The sequence below is a fragment of the Zosterops lateralis genome (genome assembly GCF_965231275.1).
Source record: "Zosterops lateralis genome assembly, chromosome: 4".
In the NCBI taxonomy this organism is placed as follows: domain Eukaryota; kingdom Metazoa; phylum Chordata; class Aves; order Passeriformes; family Zosteropidae; genus Zosterops; species Zosterops lateralis.
Window position 1 is genome coordinate 51,182,902 of NC_139765.1, and position 20,352 is coordinate 51,203,253.

Sequence of the window (20,352 nt, forward strand, 5' to 3'; positions counted from 1 at the left end):
TCATTGTATGTTTCAAACAGGAACACAAAGTGATGAATGGTAATTCTGCTAAGCGTTTTTTCCTCTGCTCCCCAGAACAATGCCAACAACAAGGATGAGAGTCTCCTCTGACTGTGATTATGCCCTTCTTACTTTGGAGAAAATTACTTTGAGGTCTGATTAACTTAGCACTGGATGTGTGTTTCATTAATATCTCCTATTGCAAAGCTAATCTCCTTCAATCTAAAATGACTGAGATGTTGGACTGAATATTGCTCTAAAAAAGAAAAATCAACAAAAAGCACTTCATGGGTACTGTATAGTCCATATTTAGCCATGAAATACAGCCTTGCATTTCACAGGGGGTTTCTACTGCATTGTAAAAGATTTTTCAGGCAAAAAGGTCACATTATTGAAGTTTGAAATTCCTTCGTTCAGTACAATAGAGGCTTTACACCATTTTCTAAAATAAATGTTTCCCTAGGCACTGAACTTATTTCTGTTCCCTGAAGCAGAAGAACATAAGCTTAAAAGAAGGTGCTGCTTCATGGAGAGCAGCACAAACTCCTGCAGGCAATGGTACCTCCTGCTGGCTACAGCAGCTTCCACTGGACTGAGACTGTTGTACCTTTGAGTTGTGCAGCTTTGCCAATATCTCACACAAAAGTTTAATCAAGATAGACTTCAGAAATGGCAAAACACTTGGGCTGGAAGGAAACTCAAGAGAAAGTGCTATGCTGAGGAGTTGAAATATAGTTCCAGAAGCACTGACAATGTACAGCAGAAAAATATTGTCACTTACATTAGGATTGTTAAGAGCGATGCAACCATCATTTTATGCATTTACTGAGTTCTGCACAGTTATTCAAGATTAGATAATTCCACTTGTTTCTTTTTTTGGCAAAAAGGCACTGCACATTAATACTTGGGAGAAGATGGAAGAGAGAAATTTATATATATACCATTGCATTTTGAATGCATTTTAAAGGAAACTCCTGCTTCCAATCATAATACATTGTTGTAATTACCATGAAATCCCACTCTGTAATACAGAAAATGTTGGCAGGATAGGCCAGCTTTCTGCTGCAGTACAGGAAACCCCTTGCAATCAATACAAACAAAAACAGAGGAGGGGGAATTGAAGGGGGAAAGAAAGGAAAAATCATCTGTGCTTATCAAAACATTGTTTTCTATCAGATAGTAAGGTCCAAGGATCTGGTCTATCCTGACAAGAAATGGATGAATAAATAATCCAAACTAGACATTGAAATTCAGGGCATAACTAATCATGCCCTGGAGTCTTACTGTGCCTTCTTCTCAAGCAGTTTTATCAGTACTGAGAGAGTTTTGAAGAATGCTATTTGTGGAGCTTTTCTCAGCTAGAGACAACTTCAAGAGGTTGTTATTTTGGTTTCCCATTAACTTTGGGCAAAGTTAATGACAGTTGTCTTGTCATGTATAAAGGCAAGGAAAGGAGGGCAAATGAAGGGAAATGGGAAATGGGAAATGGGAAATGGGAAGGGAAGGGAAGGGAAGGGAAGGGAAGGGAAGGGAAGGGAAGGGAAGGGAAGGGAAGGGAAGGGAAGGAACAAGAAAGATTTAGGCATGGGTCAATATCATTTCCTACTCTGTATGTGATAGGTAGCAAGGGCTAAGGTTTGACAGGACACTCACAGTGTCATATTCACTGATGACTACCAGCCCAGGGAAGAGACAGGAGGAGGCACAGCTTCCCTCTTGGAATGGGTGTCTGGCCACTCCATGGCAGCTTGGACCCAAAGGTCCATCCCAGCATACTGCAGCAGCAATTATGATTATAAAGTCCTTCATATCCTGAATGAAGTATCCCTTGCTATGTGCCTTTTCTGTTTTCCATACATGTCTTTCCATACAAGGGCAAGAGCCTTGTGTCCTCTTAGCCAATAAGTGCCCAAGTGCAGGTACAGTGCTGTTCATTCCCCAAGGAACAAAAGAGCCCTAATATTAGTTGCCCAAGCACTTTCTGCCTAGAGTGACGTGTATGATGCCTCAACAGAGCAGCCAAACAACCATCATCAGCTCCAAAACTTTACTTTAGACATAAAATTCAACCTGAATCTTTCATGCAAGTATGGTCTTCTGCTTTCACAAATCAAAATATATCCTGAAGATTGGCTTGGCTTTGCTATTTATTAATTTTACATGATGAATTTATCTGTCAAGTTATGAATAATCAGTAACTAGCTAATTATAAATAGCTCTAGGATAAACTGCAACAACAACTGCTTTACAGCATCTGGCAGTCTAGAACTGAGTGTTTCCAGTAGGAAATCCTGCTAGCCATTTTGACTTCTTTATATGAGACAGGCTATTAATATCAGGACTATTGCAGACACATAACCAACAGTAACTTATACAGGACTTTTGAATTTAGTAAAAAAAAAAAGCATGTAGAAATCATGTTTATTGAACAATAATTTGAATAGATTGTGAAAGTAAAGCACCATTCAAAAAATGTATGAACCTTATTTAATTCCATATCCATTAATGTGCAAAGTAAACAGCATTTTCATCTCGATTACATACTGATGCCATGTAAATTCTTGTCAGCTAATATGAAATCAATCATTTGCAATTACTGAAAATTAGAAAATCAGAGAATTAAATGTGGGTGTGGTTTTTTTACTTAGAAACAAACACACAGGGTAGATTTATGAAAGACCAAACCATAAAAAAATTATATTAAAAAATATAACTGATTTTGGACAATATTCCCCCTTTCTCTAGGAGCCACAGTGTTGTGGTTCAGCAGATAAAGCAGATAAAGTCAGATAAAGGCAGATAAAGCCCACTCTGCTGCTGCCTCTCTCTCTCTCCTCCCCTGAAGGTTGAAGTGAAAATCAAAGGTTAGAGTGCAAAAATTTGGGAGTGGGGATAGAGACAGTAATCTTTTTAGAAGTAAGGGAAAGAAACCACCAGAAAGGGTGGAAGGGAAGTAAATTCAGGGGTAAAAAGTGAGAGCACAAAAGAGCACGATTGCTCAGCACCAAGCCTGTCCCAGAGGAAGGGCAGCCCCTGCCAGTCCCCAGCAGCATCCAGCTTTATTGCTGAGCATGATGACGTATGGTGTGGAATAACTCTCTGGTCTGCTGGGGTCAGCTGTCCCATCTCTGCCCCACCCCCCCTCCTCTTTGTCCACCCCCAGCCTCGCCATTGGGACACTTGGAGGAGCAGAAAAGGCTTTGGCACTGTGCAAGCACTATGCAGCAGTAACTAACACGTCCCTCAATTATAAACCCTCTTTTCAGCACAAATCCAAAACACAGCCCCATACCAGCTCCTGGGAAGAAAACCAGCTCTGTCCTGACCAAAAGCTGTGGACACAGAATGACTGTGAAAGAATTTTGATATTTTAAATGTACAAAATTATTAAACAATAATAACTAAAAGATAACTTTTGAGTTTTCATAGTAAGATAATTATGTGCCCTGGAGAGCAGCAGGAGACAACAGGAGTTAAGTACTAAATTACCTGGGCTACCCTGGCTTCTTTCTTAGCAAGTTGAAGAGAGTCTTGCCAGAATGATTCCCACAGACTTACCACAGTAAGTCCTGTCCTAAAGTCTTCCTGATAAAATCATTCTCTTAAAATAGCTGGACAGCTGAGGGCACCTCAGTGTTAAAGGCTGGATGTTGGAAATACCCCACAGTGGTACATTTAGCGCTGCTTAAAACCTTGTGAAAATGTTTGTTTATATTTCTAAAACTGACAGCGGTAACTGTTGACAAGTAACTGAATTCCCTTTGTGAGGTTTCTATGAATGCAGCTATAGACAAGGATCCAAATCTATGTTGTAAAATTAGAAGCTAGAAAAAAGAAAGACATGCATTTAAGAGAGAAGTTCAGTGCAAATGCAAGAGATGTGGCAAAAAATTAGAGCTGGTCATCAACTTCTTAGTAAGATGGAGATGAGATGATTAGGGTGGAATTTCATTAGAATATGTAGAAGAACTATATTTCATCTACATTTGTTTAGTCCTAGACCATGTAAAAATTGCCAAAATCAAAATTTCATACTTGGGAAATCTTCATAGCAAAGATATCATCTACTTCAGGAGAACTTAATACTTTCTTTTTTTTTTTTCCCCTAGATATTCTGTGAAAGAGGAGGATTAGGAAGGGCTTTGCAGTGCTTCAAAGGGGCAGTTGTCATCTCATTCTGTTATACATTACAGAAAATGCAGACTAAAGGAAAATGCACTACTTCTGTAACAGCAGTTTTCTGATGTCACCACATCTTTTTGATGCCTTTCATGGGAGTTCTATCCCCAGCACACAGCACTCAAAATCCTGTGGATGACATGAGCTTTTAATGATGCCTTGATAGGAAATGTGAGAAGTCACTAGACTGCTCATGCTACAGGCTCAAATATAAATCAGGCAGAAGCACTGAAAATAAATCTTATCGCTTTAACAGATTTGTAAACACCTCCAGTTTCTGCAGTATTTTCTGTAAGCTGAAGTATAAACATGGAGGCCACAATATCTGCTTCCTCTCTTGGTAACAGATTTACTGTCTTCTATTTCGTAAATGATATAAATTCAGGCCATCTGAATGAGTCTCAGCTAGAAAGATGTACACTATTACTTTCTAGCTCACAAAAGCTTTCTAAGATGCAATAAATTTATACTTGCAAAGCAATTTTAAATCTTCACATAGAAAGTACAACCTTCATATTATATGTGTCATAGCACTTTGATATATTAAGATATAGTCTGAGGGACTGTTATGTTTTTCATATTTCTTTATTAAATGATGCTGCACCATAATTATTACTCCAATCACTAAAGAGAAAATGAATATGCATGGTAAAAGGAAAAGCAGAACTAATGTATGTTAAATGTGCATTCATTGAATCTAATGAATCTCCCTGTATAAAGAGCAGACTGAAAAATATCACAGCTAAAACATTTGTGACTGAAATCCCTTATTTCTGGGACTCCAAGCTGCATCCTCTAAAGGCATTTCCAAAACATCTCGAGCTCCTAAGACTAAATTTTTACATACTTATGAAGATAACCAAGTGCACTTGTCCCAGCCCATAACTATTTGTGGTGCAGGTAAAATCCCTTCCTCCACCCTTCAACCCAGCATGCTGGGGTTGCATCACAGGAGCACCACTTTGAAAACAACCTATTTGCTGCTGCCCAAGGGGCTTTTTAATTGCTCGCCCTGAGGACTGAGCCCTAACTGTGCTGGTAGCATTGGATGTGCCACCTGAGAGCCCAAGTGAGCCAGGAGGGTGGGAGCTGTAACTGTTCCCCACACTGGCTGCTCCTGGGGACCCCAGGCCAAGTCATTGAGGATCTTTTCTCCTTACCACTAAAATAAGATGCATTAACTGCATTGCTGGAAAAGTTGTGTTCACCAATTAAAAAAATATGTTATCCTAAAATGGGCAATATATCACAAAATCAGTCAACAGCCCCTCATGTGAGCTTTTTTGGCTCGAGGATGCACACATGCAGAGCATTACTTTATTTTTCTTGCAGAACAATTAAATGATAAATGCATGACATAAAGTAAGCCAGATTTCAGCCATGTTAGCTGTTAGCTCTCATAAATTTTTTGGCTTGTTGTTGAGAAGATCTGTGAGTTTGAGGCTGTGAGTGCAAAGAAATGTGGTGTTGAGCTATTCCTCTAAGTCAGTTAATTAATTAATCAATCATGTCAGACAGATCTGGTAGCTGCAGTGACTGGGCCGCATCCTCTACAAGGACATACTGACATTTAATGTCACAGAATTTTGGGGAAGGTGGGAAAATACTCTATTTTTTCAAAATATCATCTGAGTAAATATCAGTTATGAAAATCCCTACGAATACATTAATGTTGGATTTTCAAGTCCTTCACTGTATCTCCTTCTGTGCTTCAGCACCCATTTAGTTCCAGAGGCTGCTAGGCATTTGGCTTTCAGACTCAGAACTCTAACCATGAAGATAAACCCAGATTCTCTTATACATGTAACTAGCCACAGAAAATACAGAACCAGGATGCCATCCTAGTAATGCCATGAAAGCTTCTCTTTTCCACATTAATAGTTGAGAGAGTCCATTCTTCATGCTTTCCCCTAATTCTGTGTTCTACGTGTTGTACAAAATTCAGTGGATGCAAAATGTCTGCACACTCATGAGCCTCCTTCTACTCTGGATGAAAGTCACCTTCACAAGCAATGAGGCTCACCTGAGAAATCACAAATTTCTCCCAGTAATTGATACCTGCAGACTCTGAAATACCAGGTTGTGAACAGTCTATGACTAAATATGATAAGTACTAAGTCTGGTTATACTGACAGACTTGAAGAGGTAGGTGGAGGCTGGTGAGGAGTGGTGTCTTTCAGGGATGTGTCTTGCGATTGGTGCCCTTCAACATGTTCATCAATGACAACAGCAGTGAGATCAGCAAGTTTGCCAATGACACAGAGGTGAGGAAGGCAGTTGACACAACAGAAGGTAGAGCTGCCATCCAGAGGGACCTGGACAAACTTGAGAAGTAGGCCCATGTGAACTTTCTGAAAATCAAAAAATTCAAGTGCAAGGTGCTTGTCAGGACAATTCCACATATGAATATAGGCTGGCAGAGGAAGTAATTAAGAGCAGCCCAGTGGAGAAGGACCTGAGAATCCTCTGGATGAAAAGCTGAACATGAGCCAGCAGTGTGCACTCACAGCCCAGAAAGCCAATTGCATCCTGGGCTGCATCAAAAGCAGCATGACCAGGAGGGCAAGAGTGGTGGTTCTCCCACTCTAATCTGCCCACCTGGAGTATTCCATTCAGCTCTGGAGTCCTCAGCACAAGAAAGACGTGGACCTGTTAGAGCAGGTCCAAAGGACGTTCACAGAGATAATCCAAGGGCTGGAGCATCTCTCCTATGAAGACAGGCTGAGAAAGCTGGTGTTGTTCAGCCTGGAAAACAAATGTCTCCAGGGAGACTTTAGAGCAGTTTTCCAGTACCTAAAAGGGACTTATAAAAAAGAGGGAGACTTCTTATACAGGCAGATAGTGACACGACAAGGTACAGTGGTTTAAAATTGAAAGTGGGCAGGTTTATATTAGATGTTAGAAAGCGGTTCTTTATTAAGGGGGTGGGGAGGCACAGGAACAAGTTGCCAGAGAAGTTGTGGATGCCTTACCCCTGGAAGTGGTTCAAGGCCAGGCTGGATGAGGCCCTGAGCAACCTGATGTAGTGCATGGGATCGCTGCCCATGGTGGGGGTTTGGAACTAGATGACCTTTAAGGCCCCTTCCAACCACACCATTCTGTGATTCTATGAATGGCCTGGCAAATATTCAGGAACTTAGCTGGGAGACAGCATAAAAGCACTGTCACATTTTGGTACTCCGAAAACCCAGAAGACTCTGAGAAACCCACTCATACATGTCACAATATTACTTTTTTTCTGAACCATTTATTTCCCTTTAAGGAGATTTTCACTGCAGTAGCAACTGAAATAGATGTCCATGTTTCTGCTCCACAAGATATAAGGAGTGGCAGTTGCAGCAATGTCAAATAAAAGGCAGCACTTCCATACTGATCTGTCTAATCCCGTCTCCAAACTCATTGTTCTTAGTAGTTGATCCATGCAAACAAATAAAAACTTCTATCCTATGCATTTTAAATGGGAAGACACTTGTGATTTGCTCCACCTGGAGGATGGATGCAGTGCAGTCTGTCAGTCACTGTGAGATCGGTATTCATAAGCAGCTGATTCCAATTAGCAGTTTTAGATAAACAGGATAATGGCTATGAGTACAAATGACACTCTTCATTTTGTGTATTTACACAGAAAGCCAGGCTGGCTCGAATCCGCGCGGCAAAGAGTGGGAGCGCTAATGCCTACATGCAGAGCAAACGCAATGGATTGCTGAGTAACCAGCTGCAACAGGTAATGCTTGTGTTCCCTCCACCTCTGGAGTAACCATTTAATGACAGCCCAGAAGTAGTTTATTCTACTTGCTACCAGGATGAGTCACCTTGGGGCTTTGGGGCAATATTATCTTGAGAAGTAGATTAAGGAAGGATAAACTGGACAATTACTACAGTTAAAGGAAGCTTGTGAGAATAGATGGTGGGATATTAAGAGATAAGGGAAATGTCCAGATAAGAAATGCTGGATTCAATGCAACCCACATTTTTGGAGTTTGATCCTGTAGAAGAATTCATTAAGGAAAGTACAGAGCATTTGCCTCTTAGGAGGTGGGTTGGATTTATCTCACTTGGCTTTAAACTGGTAGAACATGGGTGACAAAACCAGGTTCCATCATCAGTAAAGGAAAAGGCAGTTCTTGAATACTGTTTGCACAGAGGGATGTTGTAAAGTGCTCACTCAAAGCACCTACTTGGGTTTAAGGAGAATCTCGGTGATTATCTCAAATACATTGTAATCTAATGTTGTCTGATGCAAATTCCCTGCTCATTCCACCAAGGAAGCCAGAACCAGCAGCTGGGACTGGGATCCACAGTGACCCACGCTGCTGGGAGACAGCCCCTTGGCTGCTCAAAGCTGTACCCAGCTGAGAAAGACTGCAGACAGAGTGGTTTTTAATCCCTGCCATTTTCTGGCATTTAGGGTATTCCCTGAGGGATACAGGAAGGCTTTTATTCCTCTATGCCCTTTCTGTTCAGTATGTGTTAAACAGCCGGATACTTTAACCTATAGCCAGAAGAGGAGGAAGTGGCTGTCCATCCATCTGTCCTGTCTAGCACAAAAGATGAGAAGTCAGAGCCCTTGTTTCCTCTTCTGCCTGAAAGAACTCAAATATTTGAATTAAAAAGACACCAAATAGCTTAATTATCATGCAGATTTCAAATATCCCAAGGTTTAATTGTATTCTTTTCTATTATCTCACTTCCTCCCCTATTTAGTTTGTTTTTGCTTTCTAGTGAATAATTATGAAAGCAATTAATAAACAGTGGATGCTTTCTATTTAATTCTTCATTCTATGTCAGTAACATTTGCTATACGCTTTCTAAACCCAGTAGATTGGGATCCCTGACATGAATTTTTGCATAAGCAGCAATCCCACTAATTCTTTAGTGCTATGAAATGATCCTGGGAGGATAACTATTTTTAGTTTTCTTCAAATGAGGCACATTCTCAGGAAAACCAAATATTTTACTGTAACTTAAACTGATTAAAATTTTAAGCATGTGTAGATCTAACATTAAAAGCTTATGTGTCGATAACACTTGTAAATTGTATTATCTTATCCATGCATAAAATAACTAAGATGAAAACATTTAAAAGGAGGTGCAAGGGAAGGAAAGAAAATTGTTTGAGTTTAAAAAAGCAAGAGAAAATTAAGGTGCAAAATAATATTTGTTATACTTTGTAGATGAATCAGTGCAGTTATGCTACCATGTACAATCCAGATTAGTTCTGATCAAATATTTGGATAAGAAGCCTCTTGTTCAAAATTGAGAATAATACAGTGTTCTATGTATCAACAGTCCTCCAATGAAGAAGAACAGGCCTTTGTTGGCAAATCTGGCTCTTCCTTTGAAACACAGCACCACCACCTGCTTCACTGCCTGGAAAAAACTACGGTAAGAAAAGAGAACTGTGTCTTCCTGTGAATTGCAACACCAGTCTAGTTTTCAATGTTTTCAGTTATCTCTTCTAATTAATGAGCCTTTATATTGAAGTAGTTAGCTGGAAAAAAAGCCATTTTATGTTATTTTAAGGCATTATACCCAATGCATATAAATAACAGAGAGATACAGCTTTTGCTACATTTGATGGAGATCACGATGAAAGTCTTTCTGCTTTTTCTCAAAAAAAACCCCCGAACATCCCCCTCAAAACAAACAAACAAACAAAAAAGATGTAAAATTTTTCTCACAACAAACATTGCTAAATTTTGATAAATGAAAACCTGAGATATATATGTGTGAAATTGAATGTTCTCCTTTTGATGACATTTCTTTGAAATAAAAGGGCCCAGTTCTTACATCACTTAGTAATACATCACCCATCTGCTTATTGTGCTTATGTCTCCTCCATTCTTACTTTAGAAGTATTAATTTTATAAAATGTGCTATAGGACAGAAGGCCTCACTTCCTAGTCAGGGCACACTGTGGTTTCTTTTGCTAAGATTCTTGCCAGGTCCTTTTGAAACTTTTTTGAGACATTTTGTAGCAGAACCTGATAATAGTAATTTGCCTTTAAATTTTTTCCACTGTTGAACATTGCAAACATATTTAAAACTCTGAGTTATAACCACATGTCTTGTCAAATTGTCATTGAAATAATGGAAAAAATTTCTATTCGTTTGGTAGGAGTTGAATTCACCTCTTGAAGTTTCACCTTTCCTCTAATCATAATGGTGGAATCTGTAAAATTTCCAACTTTTGTTTTTAAATTTTTCTTCAAAAAATGAAGTCTATAAAACAAGTATTATCTTGTTTCTTGGATCTACATTCTTTTTTTCTTCCATTGGGTCCTGCTACTGGCCCTGAGTTCCTATGATATATTAACACAAAAATACATGCAGCAGTTCCAAGTTGTAATCTGGAGATGATGCATGCCTAAAATTTTAGTGGGAACTTGACGTTTTAGGCCCCAGCATTTGGAAACTGTCAAGTTTCTGGTTCATTGAAGAACAGAAAGGGTGGTGTGTCTTCTTAAGACTCTCACCATCCTTTGTGGTATAAGCATCATGATACTGAGAAAAGGCATATTTTCTCTTTTCTGTCACTGAAAAGTCAGTAGGGTAAGATCTCACCCACCCTCAGAAATGCAGAGTGGGCAAAGTTATGGAATTCTGTGAAGACTACATTCATAATGAAACTAATTGCACTAAAAATTATATTTTACAAATTACTTTTAGCTAATTAAGGAACATTTAATTAATAAGTATAATTAAATCAATTAACTTTTGCCATTATAGCACTTCAAACTGTTTCCACTCTATATTAAAAGTTCAGTCGATAAAACTCTTTAATCATTGCTCCATAAAAGTTTTAGGAAGCACAAAATTATTTTAATCAGAAAAATAACAGAGTTCTTGGCAAACATACTGGAAGCCCCTGAGAGCCCCTGTAATCTCATGAGAGCAATTAGGTTATTTTTCTCTCTGAATTTTATGCCTACTCTGTGATCATGTTCAAAATCTTGATTGTGATTGACATATGCCTTATAAAAGTCATTTGTCAAGCAAGTTCTTTTTTTGCTTATCACTTGAAGATTGCATTCTTCAACACCTCTTAATTCACACAAACTTATGTCTGAGTGAAGAAGAACAGAAGAAATGGAAATAAAAATGTTATGCCTACAAAGGTATTTCCATTTGTCGCAAACGGTTGGCCAGAGTTTTTACTCTCTTTAATTTGTTCACATATTTTATATTGGCCCCATATGGCAATTCTGAAAAACATCAGTGCCTTTACAATTAGAGCAAAAATCTTTTAGGGGAAAAATAATTTACCTCATTTTAATACACAAAAATGCAACAGGCTGACAAATTTGACCTGAGACTGAGTGTAAAACAATTCATAAAACACTCCTTAAACAATTCCCCTAAAACATTTTTGGGATACACAGCAGTATTAATTCCAGCAGTGGAAATGGAAAGAGTTCTCTTGAAAAAGGAGGCTTTCTCAAACTGCATGCAAACATATATCAATCTCTGCTTAGTTTTAAATGAGTATAAAAACTTCTCCCACTTCCCTGCATCTCCTCCTCTCCCTTGCCACCATAAGCAACACCTTATTTCACACTCTTTTGCACACAAGGAAAATGTGGAAATTGTGACTGGATGTGAAATATTCCCTAATCACTTGAAGAATTAATGTAAACTGGCTATTTGAGTGAATTTGGATTCATCTTTGCAACCACTCTGTAAAGCTACTGCCTTTGCTAGGATTAAGCAAAGACTGCATTAATAAAGAGTACTTCATTTAAGTAAAATGCTTGGTTCTCTAAACTCCTTTTTGATACATCCATCTAGAGTAACTAGGAACATTTTGGATGCTTAAAAATAACTATCTCATCTCCTCTAATCAAAATTTCTATTTGTTTAAATATTTTTCTTTTAGATAGATGCATACCTCAAAAAATGTTGTTTCAGATCCTGATTTCTAACATGTAATTCAAAAGAAAGTCTTATAAACTTATCTGGAAAATATTTATGAATTTTATTGTATTATAGTTCGATATAATAAATCTTATTTATTTTCACCTGACATTTAGAGTGTTTACATAAGCACCACTTGCATTTTATTAATAAACATAATCCTCTATTTTGTGGCACTTCAAAGATTATACAGATATTTATAATGCAAACTACATTACAATCACATGCTATTTTGCAAAATAATTTGGATTAACATTTTCTTGTTAATTTTGTTCCAGTGTTTACATTTGTATTGGTATTCAGCCCAGACTAATATGGGCTAAACACTATAATCAAGAATAAGCTAACTTTCCCAGTTTATTCAGTTGTGTCAATTTAAGCCGCTAAACAATCATGAATAATATGTTCACTTCAATTATCTTTCTGTGTGCGCTTTGTCCCTTTGTTGGATTCCTCTGGGCTAGAACCACGAGTTTGTGGATGAGCAACTCTATGAAGAGAGCTGTATGGAGGTTTCCACCGTGAACAGGCCCCCGAGCCACAGCCCCTCTCTCTCGTCGCAGCAAGGCGTGACCAGCACTTGCTGCTCCCGCAGACATAAAAAGACGTACCGCATCCCCAACACCGCCATCAGCGGCAGCCGCCCCGGCAGCGTGCAGGAGCTCAGCACCATCCAGATCAGATGTGTGGAGAGGACGCCTCTGTCCAACAGGTACTTCATGTGTATCAGCATGCAGAGAGCTGAGGCCCCTGGATTTGTTGGGGAAGAGAGACAAAGGTGGTGTGGCCTCCCCAGGCAGGCAGTGAGGCTGAAGAGCCCAATACTCATCTAAAAATGGGTACTGTGCTTCCTCTGCTTAAAACTTAATCCAAAATAATAAAACAGTCTCTGTCACTGTCCATTTCTGCCCTCTCAGATCCTTCTCACAAACTACCATGCCCTATTTGCAGCAAACAGCATCGAGGGACCCCAAATAAAATAGAGCACCAAATATTGTATGCCATGGCCAAATGCCTAAGAAGAAAAATTTCACATAGAAAACTGTCCAGTTCAGATACACGAGATGAGCAATTGCTCTGTCTGGCCCTTTTGGTTCAGAGGCATAGGAAATGATACTTCCTTGCATTTCTGCAGAGCAGAGAAATAAAACTGATTCCCAAAGTCCTAAGTGTAATAGCCATAAGGAAGACTCTTCTAAATAAAAAAAATATGAAATGTATAAGAAAAATGTATTTCCTAGTTTGAGGAGTTATTACAAAAGTGAGGGAAGTTCATTTTAAGAGTCTGTAATTTACTGAATGTCCCTGCATGCTCAAAAGTAAAATATTTGGCTTTCACATATATCCAAATATCACCTCTGAAAACACAGCAAAGGTCTCAGGAGACACAGAAGTATTTTCTATGGATCTCACTCATGCCACCCTTTAATAAAGAAGTATTTTCAATAAAAGTTGCTATAGAGATTGTCTTGTTAAGCTACATTTTGAGTAGCTTCCTTTGTATAGTTACTATGTTTGGATTTCATGTCCATGAACAATCCAACAGCTTGGAACTCTTTGAACTACTGAAGTTTTTCAGCTGTTTTGCAGAATTAAATCTCCTGGCCAGCACAAAGCTCCAATCTATCTTAGTTTTCCAGGAAATACTCTGCCTGGATCCATTCTTTTTCTGCTAGAGGACTTGCCTGCACCATACCTCCTGATGCCATGCATATAAAAATAAAAAGCACCAACTTTGTGCTAGAAAAAAACTCCACAAACACAGAATGCCAGCTTCACCTTGAAATAGTCTGAGTTTTTCAAGTCTTTTACAATGGGGAGGTACTACAGCAACCCCAAGAACATATGAAGGGAAACTTAATTAGTGCATATAATAGAGTGCCTTACTATTGAGGAAACAGAATATACACAGAACTACTAGGGTTGGAAAAGACCTCCAAGGTCACTGAAGGCAATTATTAACTTGGCACCACCATGTTCACCACTAAACAACGTTTCCAAGAGCCACATCTACATTCCTTTTGAACATTTCCAAGAGTAGTGATTAAACCACTTCCATTGGTAGCCTGTTCCAACGTCTGTGAAGAAGCCATTTCAGTGAAGAAACTATTCCTACTATCCAAATGTTCTTAAATAAGCATGGCATTGAGGAATATGCAGGAGACTTGGACTGGCCCTTAGTTTCCACTTTTCTGCATAGTAAGCAACTTGGCTGTGCTAATTTTGCAATGCTTCCCCTGTTCAGAAACACAGGTGATTGGCTGAGAAGTGCTGAAATGGTGGGAAGGAAGGGAGAAAGGGACACGGATATGAGCATAGCCATGGACCGCCAGCTGCTGGGGTACAGGGCAGTGGGGTGGTGCTGCTCTGTAGTTAGAGCTCTCCAGTGGGGCAGGATGGAGATGGCTGGCTGAGGGAATGGAATCAGGCTCGAGAGGTTTGTGGTAATGTGGACTTTCATTATTCATGGATTTTTGTTTCTTCCTCCAGCCGTTCCAGCTTAAATGCCAAAGTGGAAGAGTGCGTTAAACTAAACTGTGAGCAGCCTTACGTCACTACAGCAATAATCAGCATCCCAACACCTCCAGTCACCACACCTGAAGGAGATGATAGGCCAGACTCTCCTGAGTATTCGGGAGGAAACATTGTCAGAGTATCTGCATTATAAAACAAGGAATTATTTATAAATTAGCATAAAGACCACTTGGAAGCTGAGCTCGAGCAGTGAAAAATGAGTCATGAGGAATGAGGAGAGAGCTGACAAAGACAACGCCCCTTGACGAGTGTGCCAGTGGCTGCAGAGCAAGAGGTTCAGGAGAAACAAACTTTGTGGGGTTTGGTGTCGTAGGGTGTGAACCAAAAGGAGTTTCTTACCCCTGTCAGAACTGACACGCGGTGGAATCTTCTGTGACCATCCTGACTTTACTATATGAGCACAATGAAATGTCCCCATTGATGCTTCTTCTTATCACAAAAGCTCTTTTTAGAAAAAAAAAACACAAATGAAAAAATAGAAACCTGTGTTCCTGCTGAATGCAAAACAACAAGAAACATTTTGATAACATGTCTTTTTTTTCCCTGTTAATAAACCACAAACTTGTTGAAGGACTGTCAAAAAATGAACGAAAAAATGCTCATAGGAAATATGTTTGTACTGACTGAAAGAACTACAACCATAATGCATGCTGAAATTATTTGAAGCTGTGATCTCAGTTTACTTTTGTTGTTTTTCAGATTAGGCATGATAAAAATAATACTGTAGAAAGGGGCATTTCCGTGCACTTACAACAAGCTGATTGTTAATGTTCCATGGTAGTTGTACAAATAACTTCCCTTTGAAAAATGCAGTATTTCTTACTCAAACATTCATTAGTGAACTAAAGGTATTCAGTTAGTACAGTATTTACTATTGTTTTATCTTGCTTCCTAGGTACTGTTACAACTGCAATAAGTCATTGTACACCTGTTGTATCAGGAATCAGGATTTTTTTTTTAAGGTATTTTACACAACTTCATCTACACTATACACTTCTAATGGCAAACATTTAAATAATCTTACAGCCAAACTGTACACCACAAATTGCTATTCAGTCATTGCTCCTTTTGTTCACTGTTTTCTATTTCTGACACTTTGTTGCCCACTCCAACATAACTGTATCATTTGGGATTTCAAGGACGCTGATGAATCAACAGTCCATTCTTCCACAGACAACTTGTCTACTTCTGTATTTTCCGAACAAACTTCTTGTCACAGTTTACTGCTACAGGAGCAATCCTATTTGAATTAAAATTACCACAAAGGTGTTTTGGGGATCAGCTAACACTTGTCTCCAAATGTTCCTTTCTTACATTCTGCAGCATCTGGAGAATTAGCTACACTGGAAGACACTGAAAAACACTCAGTGAAAATGATGGCTAAATTCGTTTTGTAATTATCTGTAAACTTGCATCTTAAAACTTGTTTGAGAATTTATATAGTGTGAAAAATATTCAATTACCTAAGAACAACGAGAGAATAATGGATTGAGTCCCAAAGCTATAAAAAAATAATTGATTTCAATTGGAATTTGCTAACATGGGCAGGCCTAAAAGCTAATATGAAGGCTTTACAAGTTAAGGCTTCTTGGCTTCATTTATAAAAGACATTGACATTATCAGAACTTTCTCGATAAAAAAAAAGTGTAGTTTTTCTTCATGAGAATACATTAGATGTATCATAATGCTTCTTATATTCATGACATACCATACATCATATACATCAAATATACACAGAATATGTGCATATCAATACATACATATATACATCAAAAAACACTGGATCAGAAATAATTGCATGTCTGCAAAATAAAATATGCATATAAATCAAAACGCTCAGTGCATTAGATGCCATTACAATAAATGATTAACACAGTTATTTAATAGTTTGAGTAGTGTATGTTTCAGTATAGTATTTGCTAGCATTCTACTGATCTGAAAATTTACATTAAAATACCCACTAAAAACTGAAATTTGCTGATGATACACTTTTTCTTGCACACAAATACTGGTCTTTCTCTCTACCTGTCAACAGTGAAGAGTAGATGACAGACTATCATGCTACAGTATATACACCAAAATACAGCATCACATATTAGAATTAAACTGCAAGTAAAAAGAGTAGATAATGCCATTCATTATTCTTTTATCTTATAATTTACTTATTCTGAAATTAATGCATTCTTGGTTAATTTGCAATTAACTTCCCAATTTTTTTTCAAATCAGAAGGATTTACTCATTGCAAAGTGAACTTCTCCATTTCTTTCAAAGATCAGAGTGCAGAAGCACAGGCTGTGCTCTGAGCCAGAGGATGGGTGATCCTTCTGAACAACACTGCCCAAGTCTATTACCCAGCATTGCTATCTCTCCCACCCTGCAGCAGATCTGCTGAAGCTGGTAGGTTACATAAACTTTAATGGATTTAAAGGAGAGGCAGAACACATTAGAGTTTTTACTTGCATCCTACTTTTACGCATGACTACTGATACTTGGTCCCCACCTTTTGTCAAACAGTTATTGATATAAAAACTGCCTTGATGTCAGCAAACTGCCACAACGTCTTTATGTCACATGGTACTTCATGACTAATTATATCAGCTAAATAATGCAAAGGGGCAGTTACTAAACCTACTTTGGTACAGACTACACACAACCCAGGAAACCTACTGACTCCATCAGGTCATGTGTCTTTTTAAAGCTCTTTATTCTCCTGTTCATAGGCAGTAGAAAGAACGCACTACAGCAATACACTTGCATAACAGTTATACCCCTGAAGCAACTTGTATTTTCATTTTTAAAATGCAGCTTAAGAGATAATTTAGTAAGATTTTTCAGAATTCAAGTCTTGTCTCCTATTTCCATATGTCACGCGCAAAACCATTAATTTATTCTGAATTTGGGAAATACATATTTTTTTGGTGTTTTAGGTGATTTAAATGCTGTTTTGGTAGTGAATGACTGTTGATGACTGTGTAAAATGCATCTGTACTGTACATGAAATGTAATTATTTCTGTGTATCATACAAAGAAACCAAGGTTGTTGTTTTGACAATTTTGTTTGACAGTCATATATCGTATTTCAGAAGGCAGCATAATACACGTGTTATGCTGAATAAATAGACATTTGAGGAATATTTAAATAAAACATCTGCATGCTTGAATGGGTCAACCTGGTTTTGCAATAACTTATTCATGACAGGTTTTTTTTCCCCTCTAATGATTTGGAAGGAACACTTAATCTGAAGTCAGCAAATGTCCTAGACAGTAATTCCAGGCAAGATATGAATGAAGATATGTATCGAAACCAAACTAGAGGTCATCAAGACCAGGATGCCACAGCTCCACTACACAGAGTTGCCCTTCTCCTGAGAGACCAGCCATCTCATCTTTCCCTTCCTAGCCTGCAGCAGCAGAGAAAATTGGAGCATTATTTCCAGCAGTATGAACTCCAATTGTACTTTAAAAAATGTCCCTTATGTACATCCAAAAACCAAACTGCTCTGATGAACTTCTCAACCTACAGTCTCCTCATACCTGTATCTAATTCCCTTGATAAAATATTAGTGCACAGGGAAGATCAAACTCTTTTTGTAGCATGAGAATGGGTAACAACACACCATGATCACTAATAAAGGGCAAATAGGTGCAGATGATGCTGATCAGCACTGGCACGTGATGGTTGCCTGTGCAAGGAGCTCACTGCTCTGGGTGGTGGGGAAAGATGAAAGTAACACCTGTCTGTGAATCATCCCAGAGCATTTTTGAGAACAACTGTCCCCTCATAAAATAGCTACAGAAGACAAACTAAAAATATACACTTTACATTTTGAAGTTGTGGATATACTCTTGGTGGAAGCACACTGACCACCAAGAGAAGGCTTTCACAGCAAGAGAAAGCTTCCACAGCCTCGGCTGCTGCAGAGAGAAGGAGGGCCTTCAGAGAGGGAGCTGATCTGGAGGAGGACAAATCACTGAGGCCACAGGATATCATTAAATTTTGGGCAGGGAGGGTGCTTAGGAGGTCATAAGCTGTCTTAGCTGCATCTGTGGCCCACAAGGGCTTTATTTTACAACTGTCTATGGGAATATTTTAGGACTATCATCTATTCTAGAGGAGCCATCAGCTGATGGGACATGTGGCTAAAAGAGTAAGAGTGTCAGGAGTGAACACTATATATAGATTGGCAATGTCCAGAAGATATATGGAATTATCCAGACAGCTTAGTTTCCTACCTGCATGTACATCTAGTTGTCTACATTTTTACAGTACGTATGCACAACTGAAGTGGGGGAGTGCTGAATAAAAAGGAAGTAGATGTATAAAAATTCTCATAAGTTTGGGACATCACTTTTTTTTTTTTAACACGAAGTAGTCAATCATACACAAGTCAGGAAGTTTTAGATACAATCTCACTTCAACAACAGCATTTTGCATGAATTAAATGCAATGCTTGTGGTGGGCTGACAACACTGGCAGGATGTGAGATGTACACCAAAGCCACTCTATCAGTTCCCTTCTCAGCTGGGCAGGGAAGAGAAAATATTACAAAATAATGTATCTTGGGTTGGGATAAAGGCAGCAAGAGATCGCTTACTGACTGCTGTTATAGGAAAAACAGACTTCACTTGGTGCAATTAATTTATTACCAATCAAATCCAAATAGGTTAATAAAAAATAAAACACCTTTCCTCCATCCTTCCCTTCTTCCCAAGTTCAACTTTATTCCTGAATTCTCTACCTTCTCCTCCTCAGAGGTGCAAGGAGGCAGGAAATGGGGGCTGTGGTCAGTTCATGTTTTTTCTGATGCTCCTTCCTCCTACCAGAAAGGGCTTCTGACACTCTTTACCTGCTTGAGTATAGGGTCTCTTCCATGGGGGATTATTCTCCACAAACTTGTCCAAGGGGTGTCCTTCACACAGATTGCAGTTCTTCATTGACTGCTCCAGCATGGGTCCCCCACAGGATCACACATACCTCCAGCAGACCTGCTCCAGCATGGGCTCCTCTCCACAGGTCCTGCCAGGAGCCTGCTCCAGTGAGGGTTATGCACATGGTCACAGCTTCCTTCAGGCATCCACCTGCCCTGGTGTGGGGCTCCCCAGGGGCTGCAGGTGGATCCCTGCTCCCCCATGGACCTCTGCAGGCTGCAGGCTCACAGCCTGCTGCACCACGGGCTGCAGGGGAATCTCAGCTCTGGTGCCTGTAGCAGCTCCTGCCCCTCCTTCTTCACCAAGCTTGGCGCCTGCAGAGCTGTTCCTCTCACTCCTCTCTCCAGCTGCACTTGATATTGCCACAACCACTTTTTCTGCTTCTTAAATAGCTATCCCAGAGGGCTCACCACTGTCACTGAAGGGCTCAGCCTTGACCAGCAATGGGTCCATGCTGGAGCTGGTTGGCTCTGGCTCTGTAAGACACAGGGGAAGCTTCTCACAGAAATCACCCCGTAGCCTCCCCACTACTATGCCATGCAAACCCTTAGTATTTCAATGTCGTAACACTTTAATAATCTATTTTTCTGTATAGCTTACAGAATCACAAAATATTCTGAGTTGGAAGGGACACACCAGGACCAAGTCCAACTCTTAAGTGAATGGCCCATATGGGGATTGAGCTTGCAACCTTAGCATTATTAGCACCATGCTCTGAGACCAAATACAATGTTTTTGCAATAAAAACTTTAAAAGCTATTTATAAATTCCTTCCTCCACCATATTTAACTATA

The 20,352-nt window shown here is 39.2% G+C and overlaps 1 protein-coding gene across 1 annotated transcript in view; it reads left to right on the forward strand.

Moving 5' to 3' along the window:
- The window catches only part of KCND2 (potassium voltage-gated channel subfamily D member 2), a 264,779-nt gene extending 247,026 nt beyond the window's left edge, over positions 1–17,753 (forward strand). The window contains exons 4-7 of the mRNA XM_083858786.1: positions 7,805–7,903; positions 9,469–9,564; positions 12,558–12,805; positions 14,584–17,753. Coding sequence (XP_083714912.1) covers positions 7,805–7,903; positions 9,469–9,564; positions 12,558–12,805; positions 14,584–14,761 — 621 coding nt within the window. The 3' untranslated portion in view covers positions 14,762–17,753. The remainder of the gene's footprint in view (positions 1–7,804; positions 7,904–9,468; positions 9,565–12,557; positions 12,806–14,583) is intronic.
- The last annotated feature ends 2,599 nt before the right edge of the window (positions 17,754–20,352 follow it).